The 22,713-nt window shown below is 54.0% G+C and overlaps 1 protein-coding gene across 15 annotated transcripts in view; it reads right to left on the minus strand.

The window, feature by feature from the left end:
• SCRIB (scribble planar cell polarity protein) overlaps positions 1–22,713 on the minus strand; it is a 110,598-nt gene that overhangs the window by 35,731 nt on the left and 52,154 nt on the right. For 12 of the 15 annotated variants that reach the window (XM_064407158.1, XM_064407148.1, XM_064407147.1 and 9 more), the window contains 11 exons: positions 18,259–18,348; positions 16,619–16,696; positions 14,222–14,536; positions 13,487–13,567; positions 8,482–8,730; positions 7,820–7,930; positions 5,770–5,946; positions 4,242–4,358; positions 2,492–2,680; positions 2,206–2,325; positions 1,903–1,959 (listed from right to left, as the gene is read on the minus strand). In XM_064407158.1, the coding sequence (XP_064263228.1) occupies positions 1,903–1,959; positions 2,206–2,325; positions 2,492–2,680; positions 4,242–4,358; positions 5,770–5,946; positions 7,820–7,930; positions 8,482–8,730; positions 13,487–13,567; positions 14,222–14,536; positions 16,619–16,696; positions 18,259–18,348 (1,584 nt within the window). The remainder of the gene's footprint in view (positions 1–1,902; positions 1,960–2,205; positions 2,326–2,491; positions 2,681–4,241; positions 4,359–5,769; positions 5,947–7,819; positions 7,931–8,481; positions 8,731–13,486; positions 13,568–14,221; positions 14,537–16,618; positions 16,697–18,258; positions 18,349–22,713) is intronic. The other 3 variants (XM_064407150.1, XM_064407146.1, XM_064407155.1) reach the window with 1 other exon arrangement.

Raw genomic sequence — 22,713 nt, forward strand, 5'->3', positions numbered from 1 at the left:
GGCTACCATGGAGTGCTGGCTCCATCACTGGGACAAATTTAATCATCAAAACCAGTTTCAGAGACATAATCCCAGATTCAAGGTTTAAAAGGCCCAGCAGAAAAACGTGTACTTGCGCAGAGGCCTCAGGATCCCAGGAGGTCCAGGGAGCCTGGAGAATCCATTGCTGCCTCCTCCTGGCACACCAGGGGAAGGGGCACCAAAATACAATAGCTTTTTAAAAAATGAGATATGGCCAAGGCTACTTCAACAATCATAAAGGTTTCTCTGGGTTTATTTTGACCCAAGTATTTTTAAGTAATCTCAGTATAAATTCTGGCTAAGTCTTTCTCTATCTGAGCCTGGACAAATGGCACCTGCTCAGCCCCAGCAGCATTATTTGGGGCCACACTTGCTATATTCACAGGTGTTAGAAATTCTGATACTGATCCACAGTACCTGAACTCTCCTGGAACGTATTTGAACCCATATATCCATATTCAAATACATATACTGCCCACATTAAAAAGGAACATCCTTTGCTCAGACAGAAACACAATGAAATCAGGTTTGCTGAAACCACATCCAACCACACTGAGTTCCTTCCCAGGCAAGGAATGAGACATTTTACAGGAAAAACCTAAATCTGATCTGAACTGCCTTTGCTCTGGGTGAGGCCCCTCTATCCAAATTAGTCAGGATGGTTTGGGTGGGAAGAGACCTTCCAGGGCCATCCTGTCCAACCCCTGCAATGAGGGATGTCTCCAACTGGATCAGGTTGAAGATCATTCTGTAAGGTCAGTCCACTTCCAGAACTGCCAACCTCACCCTGCTCTTGTGGGGCAGAAAAAGTGAACAAGCTCAGGAACTGCAGCTGCAGAGAGAGCCCAGGGAAACTTCAGGTGTATCTGAACCTGAAACCTGACAAACACCTGAAAAATGTACACACACCTCTGCCAGGAGAGCAGATTCCCCACTGACAACACTGAAGAATTCCATTTTCTCTCTTCTTCCAGTGACTCTGACTGGATAAATTACTGTTTTAAGAGGGATGACTGGAAACTCTACATCCTCAAGAGGCTTGAGTCTGCTGATCCATTTCTGTGAAATTCTTCCCCTGTGAAATTCTCTTTCTGTGCAAGGCTGAGCCAGTGGGCAGAGACACAAAACTCTCACAGCAAAGCAGAGAAATGACCATGTGAACTGAGGAGCACAAAGCTGTGACTGACCAACAGCATCGCTTCTCCACTCAGGGCAGCTTGGAGGGCCGTATTCTCATCTTTGCTCACAAAACCTCTGTCAGTCACAGGGTGCTAGAGGAATTTGATTAAATTTGGGACTTCCAAGCTCATTGGCCATTTTTCTGGAAGCTGCAGCTTGGCCAGGGGGTATCAGCAAGTAACAAGGGTGGTCTTTGTGAATGCCACAGGAACATCACCAAAGAAGTGCACGGGGAGGTGCAGCAAAGCCTAAGAGCAGCCAGGGCAACAGAGCAGGGCACTACAGAGAGGGAATGCCCAGGGCTCCACCCCATGGCACTGCAGGGATCCAGAACTGCCATAGCAATGACACCAGGGCAGAGATCCAGAGCTCCCCATGGTACTGACACCAGGGCAGACATCCAGAACTGCCACAGCACTGACAATGAGGCAGAGATCTGAAGCTCCCCATGGCACTGACAATGGGGCAGAGATCCAGAACTGCCACGGCACTGCCAATGGGGCAGAACTCTGGAGCTCCCCATGGTACTGACAATGGGGCAGAACTCTGGAGCTCCCCATGGCACTGACACCAGAGCAGAGATCTGGAGCTCCTTATGGCACTACAGTGGAGCAGAGATAACCTGTGACACCTTCCTTGGGACTCACAGGCTCGGCAGAGCCACTGCCACAAACACATTCTGCTACACAAATAATCTCTCACCACTTTCTCCATTTCTTCTCTCTCCCACTGAGTGGCTTCTCTCACCATTTCCATCTCCTAGGAGAGAGCAGAGTTAGAGCCACCTCACCCCATGCTCTCTCCACACCTGCAGCATCTAGGACCTCACAAAGGTGTCACAGTCCCATCCTAGCATGTTCCTGATCCACGTGCTGGGCCCTGCTGACCCCAGGCCATGCCCCACTGCACAGCACACTGCAGGCTGCATGCACCAAGGGAGACACGAGAGACTTCCAGAGACTGCTTCCACTCTGCCAGGTGCTCCCAGCTCAGGCACACCCCCACCTTCTGCAGGATCTCCAGCTCCTCGGGGCTCAAATCTCGGTCGATGGAGGAGATGCTCTCCAGGCTGTTCTTGCGCCCAATGCCAGCAGCGAAAGGGTTGGCAATGATTCCTGGGGACATCTGCAGAGCAAACAGCACATCACACCTGGCGGAAGCCACAGAATTCATTCCAGAAACTCCCTATTCCTCCACCACCTAAACCCCACACTGCCACAGCTGGCTCCCAGCCTGGCTGGGATCCACGTGGGGACTGTGGTGGCCCCAAGGGGCTGCCCTGCAGGCTCACCTCGATGGCAGCAGCAGCCTTGGGGTCGAAGCCGTCGCAGACCAGCACGAGCAGCGCGTCGCCCACGGCGCGCAGCACCTGCACGGCCTCGGTGTGTGTCATGCCCAGCAGGCTCTGGTGGTTCACCTCCAGGATCCGCATCCCCACCTGCAGGCGGCCGTCCCGGGCAGCAGCCCCCGAGGAGCTCACCTGCAACACACCAAGGGCCACTGGAGCTCCGAGGAGACACGAGAGCCTGGGGACAGCACGCACAGGGAACGGGGACAGCAGCCCGCAGGGGAACAATCTCCAAGTACTATGGAGAGGGCAGAACAGGAAGAACCCGTACAGGCTGGTGGAGGGTGTGGAAGAATCTTCTGTGTGAGATAAAAGAATGTGAATTTGAAATCTGTTGTCTCAAGGAAAGAACTGGGTGAGAAAGAAAAGCTGTCATGTCATGACACATCTCACGGAAAGAGAAATAATTTTGTGGTGGGAGAGAGACAGAATGGAAATGCAAATGAAGACAAACTAAGGAGGAAGGAGGCAGGGATCAGACATGCAAAGAGGAAGAAGAGGAAAAGCACCACTTTGTCTCCTGGTTACCACAAATATCCAGGGAAAACCAGAGGCAGGAAAACCCCTCCAGATAGGGCAGGTAAGAAAGGTTGAGGGGAGTAACATAGCTCAAGGGAGAGCAGGGAAGTTCAGGATTTTGGTTCTCTGCAGGCTAAAACAAGTGTTGGGAAAAACAGGGAGGAGAGATGGGGTAAACTAACTCTGTGCCATGGCTAAACTGTGAACCTTCCACCCCCAAATCCTTTAATGCTGCAGCAGAGAAAACCAGACCAAACTACTCAAAGTAACTGTCAGTTAGAACAATCCCAGGTTTTCTTTTCTTGCTGTTACAAATGTTCCAAGTGAACATGCAACTGTCACTCCGAAAGAGGGAATTTATTCTTTTAACTTTAAAACTCAGATAAAACAGTTACAGCCACATAACAACAAATGCTGAATGTTCCCTTGCCTTAGCAGCAACCAATTATCAATTATAGGGCTGACTGCCAATTATGGAGCATCTTCAGCCATGAGGATAACTCACATCAGTTTCTACCCCAAAAAAAAACCAGCTAGAAGAGGGAATCAGTGACAATAAAGTGAACACCCAGAGTCCTCTTTGTCAGCAGCAAGACCAAAATGACACCACTTATTGCTGTGCTCTGCTGCCAGCGAAGAAAAAGCAATAAAAACTTTTTGGAAAGGGTTGGGAGGAGCATAAACTGATAAGCATAAGCACAAGTTGAACAAGAAAACGTGTAATTTATGGAGGAAAACTGATGTGAGAATTTTGTGTGACACAAGCAGCCACTTAAAAAAGTAACACAGATGGTGCCTGGCATAGGAGAAAAGGTTAGGAATTCCTGATGCTTTCCATGGAAGGAGGAAAGAGCTTGCATGTCTAAGTGGGCAGGAAGGGACAGGCACAGGGGGACCAACAGGAATGTGGGTGCAAGGAAAGATGTGTGGGTTTGCATTATAGAAAAAAACACAAGAGAAGAAACACTAAGCAGAATAAAGGCAAGCAGGAAATAAAATAAGAAACTGTGAAGCTGCTGTAGAGGGGGAAATATGCAAGGACAGGACTTGTCTCCTTTGCTGGAGGGAGAATCTCCAGAACTGATGCACAGTGAAAGCTGAGAGCACATCCCAGCAGCTCCCCCAGGGTTCACCCTTCTCCCTGGCAGTGCCTGCAGAGGTGGTGCTCTGGTACCTTGGAGATGAAGATGCCTTCATCAGTGGGATCAAACGGATTGCCAGCATGGCCCTTGGCTCCACCCCGGATGCTGATGCCCAGCTTCTCTCCTGGAGCCTTTTCAATGCATATTTCCTGGAAACACAGAAAAGTCTCCTTGTTTCTGAGCCAAGTTCAGCTGAGGAAACACTCCTTGGAGTGACCACAGCTCTAAATGCCCTGAAAGGGGCCTGACTTAGCCCCATCCCTCATTTGGCAGTTTATTCCTGTTGGTGAGGACCTGCCCTTTTCTGTTCCCTGATGAGAGAGTCACCACAGCCATGGTAAGAGATCCTCACCACGCCCCAGCTGGAGACACACTTAAAAGTGACTGGATTCTGCCAAAGCAGTGGTGCCTCAGGTTTTAGCTTCTATATTTTTCAGATTCTATTCTGCTTTAGTGTGTGGGTCTGGGCTTCATATTATGGGATGGTGAGCTCTCTTCACAGAGTAGGGAGACAGAACAATTCCTTCTCTAGCTGGGCACCCAAGGACAAATTACCCAATTCTTAGGCCCAAGAGCAGAAACAAGGGTGGACCTGAAGAGAGAAAAACAAGAAAGATGGGACTTCATGGGCTAAAGCTCTAATTGGGCAATTAGCTCCAATATGCTAATGGACCAAAACTTACAGAAGTGTGAGACCCCATGACCAGTCATCCATTTTTGTAACTATTTTGGGTTCATCTTGGGAGCCCATCTGTCTGGGCTGTTGTGCTGCCCAAGGTGGATCTATTGAGGTCTCCTAACAAATCCTTACTTTATTCTTTAGCTCCATCTAGCCTCTGCTCTAGGTCAGCCTTCACAAGGTGTCAGAAGAAGGAAATTCAAGGAGTCTGCTGTATCCTAGTCCCAGACCTCCCCTGTGGAAACCCAGGGCACCAGCAATATTTCTCTGTCTGCTCTGGGGTGCTCTGACCCCCAGGGGAGCGCTGACCCTCATTCATGGAGAAAGTTTCCTAGACTTCAAGATAGACTAGAATCCACAAAAGTGTGAAATAGATTATAGAGAGTAGTGTAGGTGTATCACTTGGTGAGAAATTTAGGTTTTGGGATTTTTAGTATGTTGTGGATGGAAGCAAGATGGCGGGCACAGGGTGTCACCCTGGATTTCTTCTTCATGCTTCTTCTTCCTCCTTCTTCATAGGTTTGGGTGTCTTTTTGTAATTGGGCAGAAAAGTCCGCATTGTGGCTCTTTGGGATCAGTTATTGGTTAAAAGGGGAAATAATCTAGGTGTCAGTTCTTAATTGGATAGTTTAGTCTTCAAAGACCTTGTAGCAAGAGACTGTTGGCCATTTTGTGCCTTCTAATGAAAAGCTGCCAAACTCACAGTAATGAGACTGTTTTACTGATAAGAAATAATAAACACTTGAGTCTGAACATGAACTACCCTCTCAAGTGCCTTCAAGCCAGACCCAGAGAAACCGACGAGGGGCACCCTGGCACCCCCACACTGCCCCTGGTAAGAACTGCCCCAGAAGCCCCGCTGTGACTGCCCCAGAGCCCACCTGCATGCCGGGTGGAGGGGGGTCTCTGCGGACCAGCATGGTGAGCTCCTGGGCGTTGGAGAGCAGGGCGTTGACAGCCTCCTGGTGGGTGGCGTGGCGCAGGTCGATGCCGTTCACCTCCAGGATCCTGTCCCCCACGCGGAGCCCGCTGCGCGACGCCAGCCCCCGCGGGATGACCTGCAGGGACACCAACACCACCAGAGAAGGGAAGTCCACTCTGGAGGAGGTTTTACAGCGACTTCTGTGAGCCAGAGAAGGCTGGTAACAGGATCCATGGGTACCCCTGAAAGAACTTCCTACCAAGGTTGTTGACACAGAAACCAAGAAGAAAAGAAGGAGAAATAAGAGAAACCTGCAACTGCCTATTTCAATGACCACTTTGTTTGTCTCTTGTGATCTATGAGTAAAGTGTAAATGTATGAGCTTTGTAAGAATGTATAAAAAGCATGCATGCTGTAATAAAAACAGTTTGAAGCCTTCTGAGAATGGAGCGTGTTGCTTTGTTTTGAAGGAACTGTGGTTATTTAGCCTGGAGAAGAGGAGGCTTGGAGGTGACCTCATTGCTCTCTACAACTTCCTGAAGGGAGGTTGTAGACAGGTGGGGGTCGGTCTCTTCCACAGGGCAGCACTGACAGAACCAGAGAACACGGTCTCAGCTATGTCAGGGAAGGCATAGGCTGGACATTAGGGAAAAGTTTTTCACTGAAAGAATAATAAAACACTGGAATGCTCTTCCCATACAGGTGGTGGAATCAGCATCTCTGGATATGTTTAAAAAAATACTGGACATGGCACTTGGTGCTATGGTCTAGTTGAGGTGTGAGGGCATAGGTTGGATTCAATGATCTTAGAGCTTCCAACCTCATTATTCTGTGATTCTGTGTGATTCTGTCTCTGTCTCAACTACAACAGTCCCTCTCTCCTTGGAGATGTGATTGTGTCCCCAGGCATCCTCCTACACCCTGCAGGCCTGTTCTGACTCCTCTCTCTGCAGACAAAACTCCCCAAGAGGTGACACATATGGGAACACTGGCAAAGAATGAGGTGGGGATGTGCTTTGAAGTGCTATTCCATATGTCATTCTCATGTTCCCAATTTAATCTGAACCAATCCTGTGCCAGTGTTGCCATTATTTTGCCTGTGACTGTAACAAGGACTGACAGCAGCAGTACTGCTCCAGTCCTCACCCAGTGCTCTAGAGGGGCTCCTGAGAGCTGAACATATAACCAAACCTGCGTTCCTGGTGAAACAAAGGAGTCAGCAAGGAAAGGGTGAAATCTGTGAGCACATGGGAAGCAGGGATGGTGGGAAAGAGTCAGTTAGGCTTTGAGAAGAGCAAATCCTGCCTCAATGACCTGCTGCTGCACTGCAAGAAAAAACATGGGCACATGAAGGCCTGGCAGGCATCACTCCTAGAATTCCACAGAGCCCTCAAAAAGGTGTGAACCCAGACACAGGTGTCAGAGGAGTCAGGTTCAGCATCTCCAAGTGACAAGAGTAGTCAGGAAGCAGAAGGGGCCCTGCAGGGATGTCCTCTCCAGCATCCCTATTCCCATGAGTGTGGATGTGCAGGACTGTGAAGGAATGGGCTGCAGCCAGTGGCCAGTCTGTGTGCTGCCCCTGCATAGCATGAGCTGATGTCACCACTGGAATGGGAACGTGGGATCAAAGGACACTGGCCTGAGCACAGCAGAGTAGCTCTGGGTGCCCCAGCAGCCACACACTGTCCCACCAGCACCTTCCCACCAATGGCTGGCTTTCTGTAATGCCAGCATCTTCCCAGGACTCACTAAAGCCAGTGTGAACCCAGCAATTCCAAAAGCTGACTGGGATCCCTCCAAAGGGTTCAGCATGGATTATAAAGGTGTGAGGCTTTTACATGCCCTCAGATGGCTCCAGCAGCAGCACTTGCAGTACAATCAACCCTTCACACATCCCTTTCCTATGCCCTCATTTCACAAATCCATACGGACTCACATCAAAATCCTTCACCTTAATCCCAATAACCAACAGCTCAGGAACACCCAGAGCAGCCCTCCTGGGACTCTACCTTGGAGATGAAGACACCTGGCTCATGAATCCCAAAGGGATGGCTGGAGTGGTCACTGCCTCCGACGATGCTGAGGCCCAGGGGGCCACCTGCTTTCACCAGGTGGATTTCCTTAAGGGAACAAGAAGAAGAGTCAAAGGCAATGAAGGATATCACATACAGACCACAAACACTGACAAACACGAGTCAGGGGTGTTTTGCATGGGTAAGCACAAGGTGAACACTCATGGGACAAGGGAGTTCCCCATGTGGGACTCTACAACCTGGAGAAGAGCTAGAATGGGGCTCCAAGAGAGCTGGAGACGGGTTTTGGACAGGGGCCTGGAGTGACACAAGGGGGAACATGTCTCCCCTTAAAGTGGGCAGGGTTAGATGGGATACTGGGGACAAATCCTTCCCTGTGAGGGTGGGGAGGCCCTGGTACCGGTTGCCCAGAGAAGCTGTGGCTGCCTAATCCCTGTAAGTTTTCAAGGCCAGCTTGGACAGGGCTTGAAGCAAGCTGGGCTAGTGGAAGGTGTCCCTGCCCATGGCAGGGCGTGGGTCTGGATGGGCTTTTACCCTTCCACCCCAAGCCCAAGCCTTTCCATGACGACACCCCCCAATAACCCGGCAGGCGGTCCGATCTTTCAGGACTGCACCGTGCCCCCCGAAGCCGAGCTCACCTCCACAGGGTACTGATCCTCCATCCCTCTGCAGAGGTGGTTCCGGGGCGGCGCTGGCGTCTCCTCGGGCGGGCTGTCCCCAGGGCCGGGGGGCGGCGGGGGGGAGTGCATGCGCCCGCGGGGCGAGCCTCCCTCGCCGGGCTGCTCGCCGCCCTCTCTCTCTACCAGCAGCACGATGGTGGGGGAGGCCGCGGTAAGCAGCGCTACGGCCTGATCATGCCTGGCTTCTGTCATGTCTACCCCATTGATCTAGAACAAACCCGGCGCGTCAGAGCGGCCCCGCGGCGCTCGGCCGAGCCTGGGGAGCCCTGTCCTGCTGGCACCCACAAACGCCTGTGCCCCAAGGCACCTCGTGGTCCCCCAGCTCCCTCCGACCTGGCAGAGGGACACAGGCACCTGCGCGCTCCCACTGACCCCAGTTCCCTTCCTACTCAGCTCTCCTGCCCCTTTCCCCTGTTCCCTGCAGACCTGGCACGGTGCTCCAGGGGACCACGCAGGCCAGGGGTGATGCTCCACCTCCCACAGCCAAATGTCTCCACGTGGGAGAAGCAAAACCAGTGGTTTCCAGCAGGACAGGCACGTGCAGAAGCACCTGCTGCTGCTTCACTGAGCCACCTGCCCTCACCAGTCACCCAAAGCCCTGACAGAGACGCTGAGGGCACGATTTGATGGCTGACAGTGACCATCAGTGTCACTGGTCACTGTGACACTGGCTGCCCGTGTTGGGCAAGGTCAAGGTAGCCACCTCCAAGGCATTAAAAGTGACCTCAGGTACAGAGAGATCTGAAAGAACAGACAGCCTTTCCTACAAAATTAAGATTTAAAATTGCCTCCCTAGAAACTCTAAGGACATGACTGTTTTCCATGGATGTACAAGGGGCAGAAACCTGAGGAGAGCTGAGAGAACACAGCCAGAACAACAGAACTAGACAGGAAAAAGTTGAAGCTGAAAATTAAAAGGTTTCTAGTCATTAGGTTCCGGAAAAGCTTTCCAAAATGAGCAAAGAGGACATGAAAAAAGGAGCTGCCAAGATGGGCTTTGATCAGCTCATGAAATAACAACATGACTGTAACACTCACAGCAGCTGGGCCTTGTAGGCCAACTCCCCACTGCCCCTGATTCCTAAAAATATTACTGTAACTCCTCAGCTCCTGCCCACAGAGCAGTTTCTGGACTAAGCTGGCATGCAGGGCTTTGTCCAGACCTCTGTGACCCTCCCAGCACCCACCTGTCCTGTCCCACCCATGGCTGTGGGCACTGCTCTGCTCAGGACAGCGAGGGAGAAGCACAGCCCTGTGCTGTCCTGGGACCTGCCCAGTGTCACCTCTGCTGAGAGCACTGTCCCCAAAGGACACCTCTGGCACAAACCAGAAGGATGTCAGGGCAGCAGCTGACACGTGCCCGCAGGAAGAGGAAGGAGGAGAGGGACCTGGGCAATGGCTGCTGAGCACAGGACAGGTGAGCAGGAAAGGTGACAAACTAACCACACAGGTGCACAGCCCCTGAGGGAGTGCAGGGAACAGACACACGGCTCAGACACCCCCGGATGGATCCTCAGAGAGTCACCAAAAGCAATCACACAAAGGAATCACCACATTAGAGCAGCGTGACCAAACCTGGCAACCAGTCTGCAGAAGAAATGGGGATTCTAAGGGGCTGTGTCAGCACATCTCTTGTAGGCAAGGGCCAAGTGGCTGCAGGAAGCTTGAAGGAGGTGGTGTGGGAATATGCAGCACTCATTATGGGATGTTTAGCAGAACAGAAAGAGGACTGGAGGTGAGGAACAAGCACGGGGAAATACAGGGGAGAACAAGAGGCTGCTGGTCAGTGCTGGTCTGGCCAAGCTCTGGGCCTGAGTGCACATCTGCTCTGCCTTCTCCCCACATTCTGAATTTACTGGGTCAGTTCACTCTGTTCTGGGTACAGAACAGAACTCTGGGCTCATTCTGCTCTGGGTACAGAACTCTCTGTGGACAGCTGCTGGTAAAACTCAAGCTGGACTAGCCAGCAATAGGAATCCAAAATTGGGATGACTCAAGAGGTGGCCCAGAGGCTGGATGAAAGGCTTGGTCTGACCCAAGAGCCTGTCAGAGCTGGCTGCTGGAGCAGAGGCTGGAGAGCTGCAGCAGGGAGGACGTGTGCCATCCCCCAGCAAGCTGAACCCTGCTGAGCCAGAGGGCAGCACCAGGGAGGAGCTGGCTGTGCTCCTGCCCTGTGAGCACACCTGTGCTCAGGTGTGCACCTGTAAGGGCACTGCCCTGGGACCAGCTGTGTCTGCACCCTCCCCTGCTGGTGGCTGCAGCTGGAAGCAGGGAAAGCAGCAGCCGTGTGTGCAGGGGACTGGGAAGGGAGGATCCCTGAGGTCCTCTGATGGTTAACAAAGGCAACACGCAGGAGAGACTTGGCTCTTTGGTTCTACCACCACACCAAGGCCAAACATGCTCACTGAGAGGGAGCAGGATGAATTTTAAGGTCTCTTCCAAGCCAAGCCTTGCTCTGACTGTATGACACTGTGATGACACTGCACACACAGAGCTGCTGCAGCACTCTCATTTCTCACATCCCCTCTGCTGCTTTCCTGCCCCTGAGAGGATGAGAGGGGTCAGATGGGGTCAGACCAGAAGGGCACAGCAGTGCCTGCCTGGAGCAGAGACCAGGGCACAGGACTCCAGGAGTCAGACCTGTCTCACATGTAACAGCCCCTGCAGCACTTCACCCAGTAACTCTCCCCTACCTGGAATCCTGGTGGTTACCCATCTTTTGGGACAGCTAATTTTCCATGGCCTTTATCTAGCTAGAGAGCAAGGCCAGCCATGCAGTATGGCTCTCTGAGTGCCATGGGGAAAGGGACAGTGTCTGTCCTTTCCCTGCTCCACATGTTTCTCTGTGTGCCAGGGAATTATATTATCCTGGCAAATCTCTAAGGGGTCACACTGCATCATTAGGACTCCACGTGTCACCCACCACTATCCTACACCTCCCCACAGACAGTTTTCTTCTCAGTCTGATCCTAAAACATCAGCTGCCCTTAGCAACTGCTCCCAGTCCTGCACCCTCCCTGCTGGATTCCCATCCCATATCTCCAATTCTCCAGCACCCCCCAGCAGGTCCCTGCCCAGTGTCTTCTCCCCCAAAATGACTCCCAGAGACACAGGAACACAGGGAATGAGTGACAGTCACTGGGCATGTTGAGGGGTGTTAACTCAGGGGAGACCTAGCTGGGCTCTTTGATCCCTGTGCTCAAAGCTCCCCTAAGAAAGTCAAAGGAGCAATCCCAGTTCTTCTGAGGAGAAGTCCAGGAGGATTTAGAGCACAGGAGAAGAGCAGGAAGCTGTATTTATTTTCTTAAGAAAACAGAATTCTTTGGCAAAGTGAGAGCTGAGCATGACCAGGAGAGCACGGTTTTGGAAATGGGCCCTGTACCCAGAGAGGGTCCTCCCCTTCCCCATGCACATACAGGCAACCTGCAGCCACATCCTAAAAACCACGGCATCGTGGAAGATTTCCAATAAAAATGGGCAATTGCAGTTTCCAAAGAGCGTAGTAAGCAGGTTTGGAAATCCTAGGAGTAATCCTGGGAGTGTTCTCCTGAAAGGTGGCATGTTCCTGCACTCCTCAGAGGTGAGCAGGGGATCTGAGCTTCAGCTGGTGCTCAGCACCAATCCTCTATGATAGTGACACACACCTCAGCACAGGGAACTGAGGGGATCCCCCTGGGGGTGTCAGGAATGATGACCAAACCACCCAGGTCACACACACCTCAGCACATGGAACTGAGGGGATCCCACTGGGGGTGTCAGGAATGATGACCAAACCTCCATGGTCACACACAGCACAGGGACCTGAGGGGATCCCACTGGGGCTGTCAGGAATAATGACAGCAATGCCTCAGCCACATCAAAATCCAGCAGAGGCCCCATCTCTGTAAGCCCTGAAGTCACAAATCCCATAAGGAATCCACTGCAAGCTATTACTAGGGAATTAGATCTGCTTTTCCTACGAAGCTGCCCATAGATATAAATAGAGCTGCTGAACCAGGGTGGAGGCAGGTTTGACTTTTGAATCTGTTCTAAGGTTTTGTGTCTCCTTTTTCCACAGGTTGAGCAAACCAACCCCAAATGATGGGCCTCAGTAGTGCCTCTGTGCCATGGAGCATCAAAACATGAGCAAATCCAAAATAATCCAGTCTATCTGGCATTAATCAGGGTCAAGGCTCGATTTCAGGCAGTGGGGAGCACCAGAAGGGAGTGAGAGATGCCACACCAGTTCAAGCTTCCTGCCAAGACACCAGTGTCAGACCTAAGCTCCACTAAAACGTTGTGCCTGAGCAAACACAAGCCAGCCCCAGCCCAGGGATAGAGCAGACAGAAGCCAGCACTGACGAGGCTGTATCAGTGTTTACTCACGCCAGCGCTGTGGTAACACGTGCTCTTACCACAGCAGCTGGGCCAGAAACCCACCACCAGCACCAGGGGCTGGAGGTTTCCCAGAGGCAGCATGCGAGCGTGGGAAGAGGGTCAGGAGGCTGAGGAGAGGCTCCCTCAGAGGGGAGGGAGGACCAGGAGGCAGAGACACGAGGTGAGAGCAGTGAGATCCGCAGGGACAGCACGGCAGAGCCCCACGTGAAGCAGGGAAGCACTGGGGTACCCCTGCCCTGCTCCACAGCACCCCATGGCAGCTCCCTCTGCTCCAGCCCACCCCACTGTGCCCCAAGGGGCTCCCCCTCCCCGTGGCCGAGCCCCCCAGGCTCCAGAGGGACACCAGGCTGGGCAGTGCTGCCGTGTCCCCTCCCTCCACGCCATTCCTTGCATGAAGCATTTGGGGAAGGGGGAGGTGTAACTGCACCCACCACCACACAGGGGAGAACCACCCAAATTAAACGCTCTCCCAGAGGCTCAGGAGCTGAAAAAAGGACTCCCAAAATGCAGCTCCAGTAACAGAGAAGCAGCCCTGCACGGGGAGAGCAGGGAGCCGGGCCAGCCCCTTCCCTGTGCCCGCACTCACCGAGATGACTCTGTCTCCAACACGCAGGATCCCGTCCCGGTGGGCTGCCCCACCCTCTGCGATCCGGGAGATGAAGATGCCCTGCAGCACAGGCAGGAGGGTCAGAGCAGAGCAGCCCGGGCTGTCCCTGCCCGAGTCTGGCTCTCCAAACCCGGGCAGGTCTTAGTGCTCTCCCCCTGCCCTGATGCTTCCCGTGTGTTCCCCACTCCACACAAACCCTCTGCTCCCAGAGCCCCTGGCAGCAAAGTCCTGCCGTGGCCCGGAGCCTGGAATCTGTGCCAAGAGGGCAGCAGTGGGATCAGGTGTCACTGGCAGGGGCTGGGAGCCCCAGCCACCCTCCTTCTATAAAAAAGAGGGAGAGGGACTTGGACAAGGGCCTGGAGTGACAGCGCAAGGGGGAATGGCTCCCCAGTGCCAGAGGGCAGGGATGGATGGGATACTGAGAAGGAATTGCTCCCTCTGAGGGTGGTTTGACACTGGCACAGGGTGCCCACAGCAGCTGTGGCTGCCCCTGGATCCCTGCAAATGTTGAAGGCCATGGCGGGCAGGGCTTGGAGCAACCCGGGACAGCGGAACCTGGCCACCACAAGGTGAGGTCTAAGGTCCTTCCAAACGCAAACCATCCTGGAATTCTGAGATTCCCTGACTTTAGAGCACCCAGCCCACCAGCCCAGGGCCGGGCTGCACTGCTGCACGCCCGGGGACGAGGAGGAGGGCCCCAGGGCTCAGACTGACCGTGTCCCCGGCCCGGTAGGGAGTGGAGCCCTTGCCCCCAGCGATGCTGAAGCCGAGGCCCTTCTCGTTGCGCATGAGGCAGGTGGAGAAGCGCTCGGTGGCCGGGGCCGGCTCGGGGCCCTCGGGGAAGCGCAGCCCCCCGCGCCGCTCCCGCGGGCTGTAGTCGTCCTCGGGCCGCAGCGGGGTGACGGTGATGGCGTTCTCGGGCTCCACCATGCGCTCCCGCAGCACCGTCATGGACACCGAGCTGCCCGAGCCCCGCAGCGCCTCCACGGCCACGTGGTGCTCGGCACAGTGCAGCGACACTCCGTTCACCTGGGCAGGGACAGCGACAGCCGGCCCTGAACCGGAGTGCCAAAAAACAGAGCGCCAAAAACCAGAGCCCCAAAAACCAGAGCCCCAGCCTCACACCCAGTCTGCCCTCACACACAGCCTGCCCTGACACACAGCCCCAAAAACCAGAGCCCCAAAAACCAGAGCCCCAGCCTCACACCCAGTCTGCCCTCACACACAGCCTGCCCTGACACACAGCCCCAAAAACCAGAGCGCCAAAAACCAGAGCCCCAAAAACCAGAGCCCCAGCCTCACACACGGCCCCTGCCTCACACACAGCCCCAAAAACCAGAGCCCCAGCCTCACACACAGCCCCAAAACACAGAGCCCTGACCTCACACCCAGCCCCAACCTCACACCCAGCCTGCCCTGACACACAGCCCCAAAAAACAGAGCGCCAAAAACCAGAGCCCCAAAAACCAGAGCCCCAGCCTCACACCCAGCCCCAACCTCACACACAGCCTGCCCTAACACACAGCCCCAAAAAACAGAGCCCTGACCTCACACCCAGCCCCAACCTCACACACAGCCCCAAAAAACACAGAGCCCTGACCAACACACAGCCCTGACCTCACACACAGCCAGCCCTGAACCAGAGCGCCAAAAACCAGAGCCCCAAAAACCAGCCTCACACACAGCCCCAACCTCACACACAGACGGCCCTGACACACAGCCTCAAAAAACACAGAGCCCCAGCCTCACACACAGCCTCATATACAGCCTGCCCTGACACACGGACCCAAAACACAGAGCCCTGACCAACAGAGAGCCCCAGCCTCACACACAGCCCCAAAAACCACAGAGCCCTGACCTCACACAGCCTGCCCTGACACAGAGCCCAGCAAACAGAGCCCTGACCTCACACACGGCCTCAACCAACACAGAGCCCCAGCCTCACACCCAAGGTCCCTTCACACCCAGCCCAACCTAAACACAGCCCCAACCTCACACCCAGCCCAACCTGCGCAGAGCCCCAGCCTCATACCCAGTGTCCTCTCACACGCAGCCCTAAACTCACACCCAGTGTCCTCTCACACCCAGCCCAACCTCACACAGCCCCAGTTTCACACCCAGTGTCCTCTCACACGCAGCCCTAAACTCACACCCAGCCCAGCCTCACACAGCCCCAGTTTCACACCCAGCCTCCCCTCACAGCCCCAGTTTCACACCCAGCCTCCCCTCACACCCATCCCAACCCCAGCCACTGCTGCCCAAGGGAACTGGCTCAGCCCCTCACACCCCACCTGGGCCCTGCTCCCACAGGTGTGTCCACATCTCTGGGAGGTTTCCCTGCATTCCCACAGCATCTGCTGCCTGTCCCAGGCCAGGGCAACCAAGGAAAGGCCCTTTCAGAGGAATTCCTTCCCCACAGGGAGTCCTGAATTCCCTACACCTGTATCATCCTACAGGTAATATCCCAGACAGATAATCCCCCATAGAACCATCTCCACCAACAAAATTCAGCACAATCCAACACAACTCAGGTTGACTTCTGTCCATCTTCCAGAAGATATATGCACCTGCTCACACCCTTGGAACACCTGTTTGTGTGACAGTTCCCAGGTGTGGGGAATGTCACAGAGCAGATCATCCCAAGGGTGGCACGTAAGGGAGAACCAGGGGAACAGGCCCAGGCAGCCTGGGCTAGTGGAAGGTGTTCCTGCCCATGGCAGGGGGTGAAATGAGATGAATTTAAGGTCTCCTCCCACCCAAACAATTCCCATGGCTGGCTCCATGGGTAAGAAGTAAGAAGGGTTCACTTTTGGTCTGCCCAGTGAATGAATAAATATCACTGTATTCTTGTACTGTATTTCTCCTCACCTGGGCCACACAACAGTTCAGAGCTGGGCCAGAGTAAATGCAGGAGCTTATAAAGCAATGAAAGATTCATGGTAATATAAATTAAACAACTGTCTCTGAGCCAAAGGGATTTTGTTTAGCTCTTACACATCCCTAATGCTTAATTTGGTCTAAAGCACGTGTGATGCACATCTGTTCCCAACCACCTCACACCTCCACTCCAGGCTCTCAGAAGCATTTGCTTTGTCAGGAGTCAGTCCTTACCTCCAGGAGCTTGTCACCAACACGGACCCCTGCCCGAGCTGCAGGACCCTCCTCAGACACACGGGAAATGAAGATTCCCTGGAAACAAAACCTCTGTTCTATGGAGAGCCCATTCCTTACCCCTCTGGAGTGCAGAGACCCCTCAGCCCCTCAGCTCCAGACCCATGCCAGCCCTGAACCCAGAATGAGGGGACATGGCAGCTCAGGAGCTGGGGAAGAGGGAAGAGAAACCCCACTGAAGGGCTGCCCAAGGTGATGAGGGGGACAGGAACCCCATGGCAGGGCTGCCCCAAGGTGATGAGGGGGACAGGAACCCCACTGCAGGGCTACCCCAGGTGACCAGGGGGACAGGAACCCCATGGCAGGGCTGCCCCAAGGTGATGAGGGGGACAGGAACCCCACTGCAGGGCTACCCCAGGTGACCAGGGGGACAGGAACCCCAGGGCAGGGCTGACCCAAGGTGACCAGGGGGACATGAACCCCACTGCAGGGCTACCCAAGGTGATGAGGACAGGAACCCGCTGGCAGGGCTGCCCCAAGGTGATGAGGGTGACAGGAACCCCACTGCAGGGCTACCCCAGGTGACCAGGGGGACAGGAACCCCACTGCAGGGCTGCCCCAAGGTGATCAGGGGGACAGAAACCCCATTGTAGGGCTACCCCAAGTGATCAGGGGAACAGAAACCCCACTGAAGGGCTGCCCAAGGTGACCAGGGGGACAGGAACCCCACTGCAGGGCTGCCCCAAGGTGATGAGGGGGACAGAAACCCCACGGCAGGGCTACCCCAAGGTGATGAGGGGGACAGGAACCCCACAGCAGGGCTGCCCCAAGGTGACCAGGAGGACAGGAACCCCACTGCAGGGCTGCCCCAAGGTGACCAGGGGAACAGGAACCCCCTGGCAGGGCTGCCCCAGGTGATGAGGAGGACAGGAAACCCCTGGCAGGGCTACCCCAGGTGACCAGGAGGACAGGAACCCCACTGCAGGGCTACCCCAAGGTGACCAGGGGGACAGGAACCCCACTGCAGGGCTGTCCCAAGGTGACCAGGGGGACAGGAACCCCATGGCAGGCTGCCCCAGGTGATGAGGGGGACAGGAACCCCATGGCAGGGCTACCCAAGGTGATCAGGGGGACAGAAACCCCATTGTAAGGCTACCCCAAGTGATCAGGGGAACAGAAACCGCACTGAAGGGCTGCCCCAGGTGATGAGGGGGACAGGAACCCCACTGCAGGGCTGCCCCAAGGAGACCAGGGGGACAGGAACCCCACGACAGGGCTACCCCAAGGTGATGAGGGGGAGAGGAACCCCCCAGCAGGACTGCCCTAGGTGACACACAAGACCAGGGAAGGACACCTTAACCCTGCTCCAGTGGAACTGGAATCACACAATGCAGCTGATGCCACCAGGTGGGGAGCAACCCCACGCCCTGTGCCCCCCAGCTGGGGAGGAACCCCAGCTCCCACGGCTGCTGCAGCTCAGACCCTCCTGGCTCAGGGGCAGCAGTCTGCTCCAGCCCACCCACCCACCCCCCGTGGGGCACCCAGGGCTGCTCCCACCCGGCCCCAAGGCTCCCACGGAGGCACAGCCAGCCTCCAGCCGGCAGAAGCAGTGCCCAGCAGTGGCGGGGCCCAGGCCTTACCTCGTCGTCCCCCTTGTAGGGCGTGGAGCCCTTGCCCCCCGCGATGCTGATGCCCAGCCCCCCCGTCTGCCGCACGATGGTCAGCGTCAGCTGCAAGCACAAGGGACAGGGCAACGTCAGGGCACGAGGGACAGCTCTGCCCGGGAGGAACGGCACCTCGGGGTCATCCCCTGGCACTGGGGGGGGGCTGGCACCTGTGGGATACACTGGGGGACCTTTGGCACCTGTGGGGGGGCTGTGGCACCTGTGGGACACACTGGGGGGGCCCTGGCACCTGTGGGGGGACTGTGGTACCTGTGGGACCTTGGGGGGGCTGTGACACCTGTGGGACACACTGGGGCTGTGGGACACACTGGGGGAGCCATGACATCTGTGGGGGAACTCTGGCATCTGTGGGACATACTGAGTGGGCCCTGGCACCTGTGGGGGGGCTGTGGCACCTGTGGGACACACTGGGGCACCTGTGGGACACACTGGGGGGGCCCTGGCACCTGTGGGACACACTGGGGCTGTGGGACACACTGGGGGAGCTGTGACACCTGTGGGGGGGCTGTGGCACTGGTGGGACACACTGGGGGAGCCCTAGCACCTGTGGGACACACTGGGGAAGCTGTGGCACCTGTGGGGGGGCTGTGACACCTGTGGGACACACTGGGACACCTCTGGGACCTGTAGGTGAGCCATGGCACCTGTGGGACACTGGGGGAGCTGTGACACCTCTGGGACACACTGTGGGGGCTGTGGGACATACTGGGGGAGCTGGGACACCTGTGGGTGAGGCATGGCACTCATGCCTCAGAGGCAGCACCCCCACAATGCATGGAACACAGAAATCTCTTCCCACAGCCGAGCCTTGACCCAGCAGTCAGCTTGCCCAAGTGGACACAGCAGAGGGGATTCCACCACGAGGCAAACTGGGCAGCCACGGACTGGAGCTGGGTCACAGGACAGGGACAGGCTCACACCACAGCCTGGCTCTGCCACGCTGCCCTTGAGTGTAATTCCAGCAGCCACTGGGGCACTCCAGGCCACCCCAGCAGTGTGCAGTGACAAGGGTGGCACCTTGTCCAGAACACTCTGGATGGACTTGGCTTTGTGGTACTGATGGAAATCAACACACAACTCCAAAAACCTCGTCTGCTCTGCTTCCCTCTGCCCCGGCTGCTCAGGATCACAGCTGAGCAATCCACAAGTCTGCTCCTTCCTGCCTCCCACCTCCACACACCCAGCCATGCCCACTGCCAAAGCTGATCTGACTGGAGCTGAAGCGTTTCTTTTCAGGACACCAGCATGAACCGTTCCCAATGCCACAGTCACGAGAAGGAAGACAGGGAGCACGTGGTAGGACACAGGGAAAGGAACAGGACAGACAGGGCTCTCTCAGGGCCAAGGACCAAGGAGCTGGTGAGCCAAGTGACAGAGATGAGCACAGACTCCTCCAGAGAACCAAACTGGCTGTCCTCCTTGTCAATCACCTCTTTGGGAACAAGGATGGAGAGAGGCTGCTGCAGAGATGTCAGGTGTCAGTGTCAGCTGCACATGGCCACGGCATGGGCAGCACAGGAAGCAGGAGATTACCTTCCCCAACACTTCCCTCCCAACCCTCTTTCACTTCTCCAACGACAGAACCAACGTCGTGTGGAACTCCATATTCTGCTAAGGTTAAAACAAAAACCAAACCAAAGCCCCCCTGCAGGAAATGTGAAACAAGCTGAGGTGCTCTGCTCTGCCAGTCCTCTGGTGCCCAGCTAACAGCACAGCAGAACACTCAGGGATCTTCCCAGGGAAATCCCTGATTCCAGACCTACTATTATATTTTCTTTTCCAAAGCCATGTCTCATAAGCTCTCAAAAGAAATATAATATACCCAAGGATAGCTCAGCTACTGTTTTGTGGGCATAAACTAATCAGCATGACTTCTGTTGCAGTGCTAGAAACAAAAAGGTTTAATAAAAGGCAAAATAACAAACAGAAAAACCCGAGCCAGGTGCAAAGGTCTGCTCCTGGTAAAAACACCTCACAAAAGCCCCTAGTTCTTTTGTTCTCTTCTTTTTCTGCCTGATTGTTCAGGCGGGACTTTTTAGTTTCTATCTAATTAGATGCCCTCAAGTTTTTAGTGAAGTCCTTGAGGTCCTATGAGGTGGCTTTTCACCTAATTGTTGAGAGAAACTTCTGAGCTCCTTTCCATTTTTGGAGGACAAAGGATGGTTTTGTCACTGTCATCAAGAAGCACACTCCTACAACCTACCCTCACTTCACTGTCTCTGGTGCAAGTGCCAGAAACTGAGTAAAATTCCGAATTTTGGAATACCCAAGTAAGACAGAAACGGGGTAGTGAGGAGATAGCACCAAGACAGCCCAACTCAAACCAGCTCCTGACCAGACAATGCTTCTTGCATGACCATGTCTATTAGGAGCTAACTACAAAACCCATGTTTTTCCACCCTGACTCACTGGACTCTAGAAATGCTCTGAAGACTCACAGCTGTATTGTCCAAGGAGTGCTCAGACCATGCTCTCAGGCACATGGGAGGATTTCTGGGGGTGTTCTGTGCAGGTCCAGAAGCTGGACTTGATGATGCTGGTGATCAGGAAATTGTGTAATTCTATATTCAACACAAAAGTTTATAAGGATGACAGCAAACCAGGGCTTCAGGCAGGGATCACAGGCTGGTCTAAGAGCAGGATCCTGGTGTTTCCCAGGTCTGCTCAGTGCCCAGATCCATTGGACAGGATCATGATTTTGGACAACAACTCAGGACTCCTTGATGTCACTGGTCACAGAGTCACTTCCAGCTGCATGGGAAGCTGATGCTGTAAACTAACAGAAATTTATGCCACAAACCCCCTGGATTTCACAAATTCAGCAAACCAGTCTAAAACTATGGAGAAACCTGCCAGAAAAACCAACTGGCCTGAGGGGGAAGAACTTTCTGTCCATCAACCTACACTGAAAAGCAAAACACCAAGGAGAAAAAAGGCCAGATTAAAAATACTGAGACAATTGCAGCAAAGGGGCTTGAATTAGATATAAATACATAAATATAAACATATAAATACAATTAGATATACATACAGGCTGAAAGATTTCATACTCCCAAGGAAATCACACAAAAACCAGTGTGGTGAGATTGCTGGATATTTGTTTGAGGTCCATGCAATCATTAACTGATGTGAACACGAACCTCAAGAAGAGGACCTGGATCCAGCAGCCTGGAATGACCCTTCACGTTACAGCTCAGGCTGTTTCTGGCTCTAAATCCTGAAGCTGTTTGTTCCCTCAAGCTCCTCTTTCTTAAGGCTGCTCTTGGGCTGCCTGGACTGCCACAAAACCACACCAAAACCACACCAAAACCACTGAAACCACAGCACAGAGCTACCCCAGCAGGGACAGCTCAGCTCCCTCCTTGCCATTGCTCCTGCCATGGGCTTTACTGGGTAGTATTTTACCCTTTGTGTATTTTTTGCCCAAAGGCAGGGATCTACCCACAGCCTGGCACCCTCATATTTTCTAGAAAAATCCCTTTGCCAGGATTTCTCTCCTGAGAAGCCTCAGAGAAAAAAGAAAACAATATTATCTCATTTGCTTCTCCTGTGTTTTGCTGCTTTGGAATGTAGTTGGAGATTGTTTATCCAACAAGTGATTGTTTCATTGCTTTCTACTCTGCATTATTTTAACTTATTGGCCAGTTGGGGCCAAGCTGTGTCAAAGCTCTGGACAGAGTCACGAGTTTTTTGTTAGTATCTTTTAACCTTCTGTCTGTATCCTTTCTGTATTCTTTAGTATAGTTTAGTATAGTATTCTTTAATATAATATAGATCATAAAATAATAAATTTGCCTTCTAAGAACATGGAGTCGGATTCATCATTTCCTTCCTTCATCTGGGAACCCTGCAAACACATGAACAGCCCTTCTCAGACGATCTGATCTGTGCTGCTTCTCACCAAAACTCACTGCTTCTCTCTCTGCAGAAAGCACAAACCTTCATGGAGAGCACACTACGCTCCCAGTTCCTCAGCAGGGAACAGCCCTGCAGGAAAAGTGCTGCAGTGCCAGGGAAAAGTGAGGAAATTGGAAAAGCTGCCACATTTTGAGCTGCCATCCTTCCCCCTGGGATCCCACTGGGAACCTGTTCACCATCAGTAATATCAGACACAACCCAGGGAAGCAGTTCCACTCTGTGCCCTCAGTCCTGCCTCTGGCCCTGCCTGTGCCTCTTTGGGGACACACCAAACATGACCCGGGGCCACCTCAACCCAGTTCTCACATGGCTTTTGGTGTAACTGTCCTTCAACATGGAATCATGGAATGGTTTGTGTGGAAGGGACCTTAAAGCTCACCCACCCACCCTTCTCCGTTAACAGAGTCACATGTCCTGCAAGAATTCCCAGCTTCCAGAAGTAACTGCACACACCAGAGCTGCTGCACACCTGGACAGACTCAGGGAGCAGCC

Source organism: Passer domesticus, unplaced genomic scaffold, assembly GCF_036417665.1.
Source record: "Passer domesticus isolate bPasDom1 unplaced genomic scaffold, bPasDom1.hap1 HAP1_SCAFFOLD_81, whole genome shotgun sequence".
NCBI classification, from domain to species: Eukaryota; Metazoa; Chordata; class Aves; order Passeriformes; family Passeridae; genus Passer; species Passer domesticus.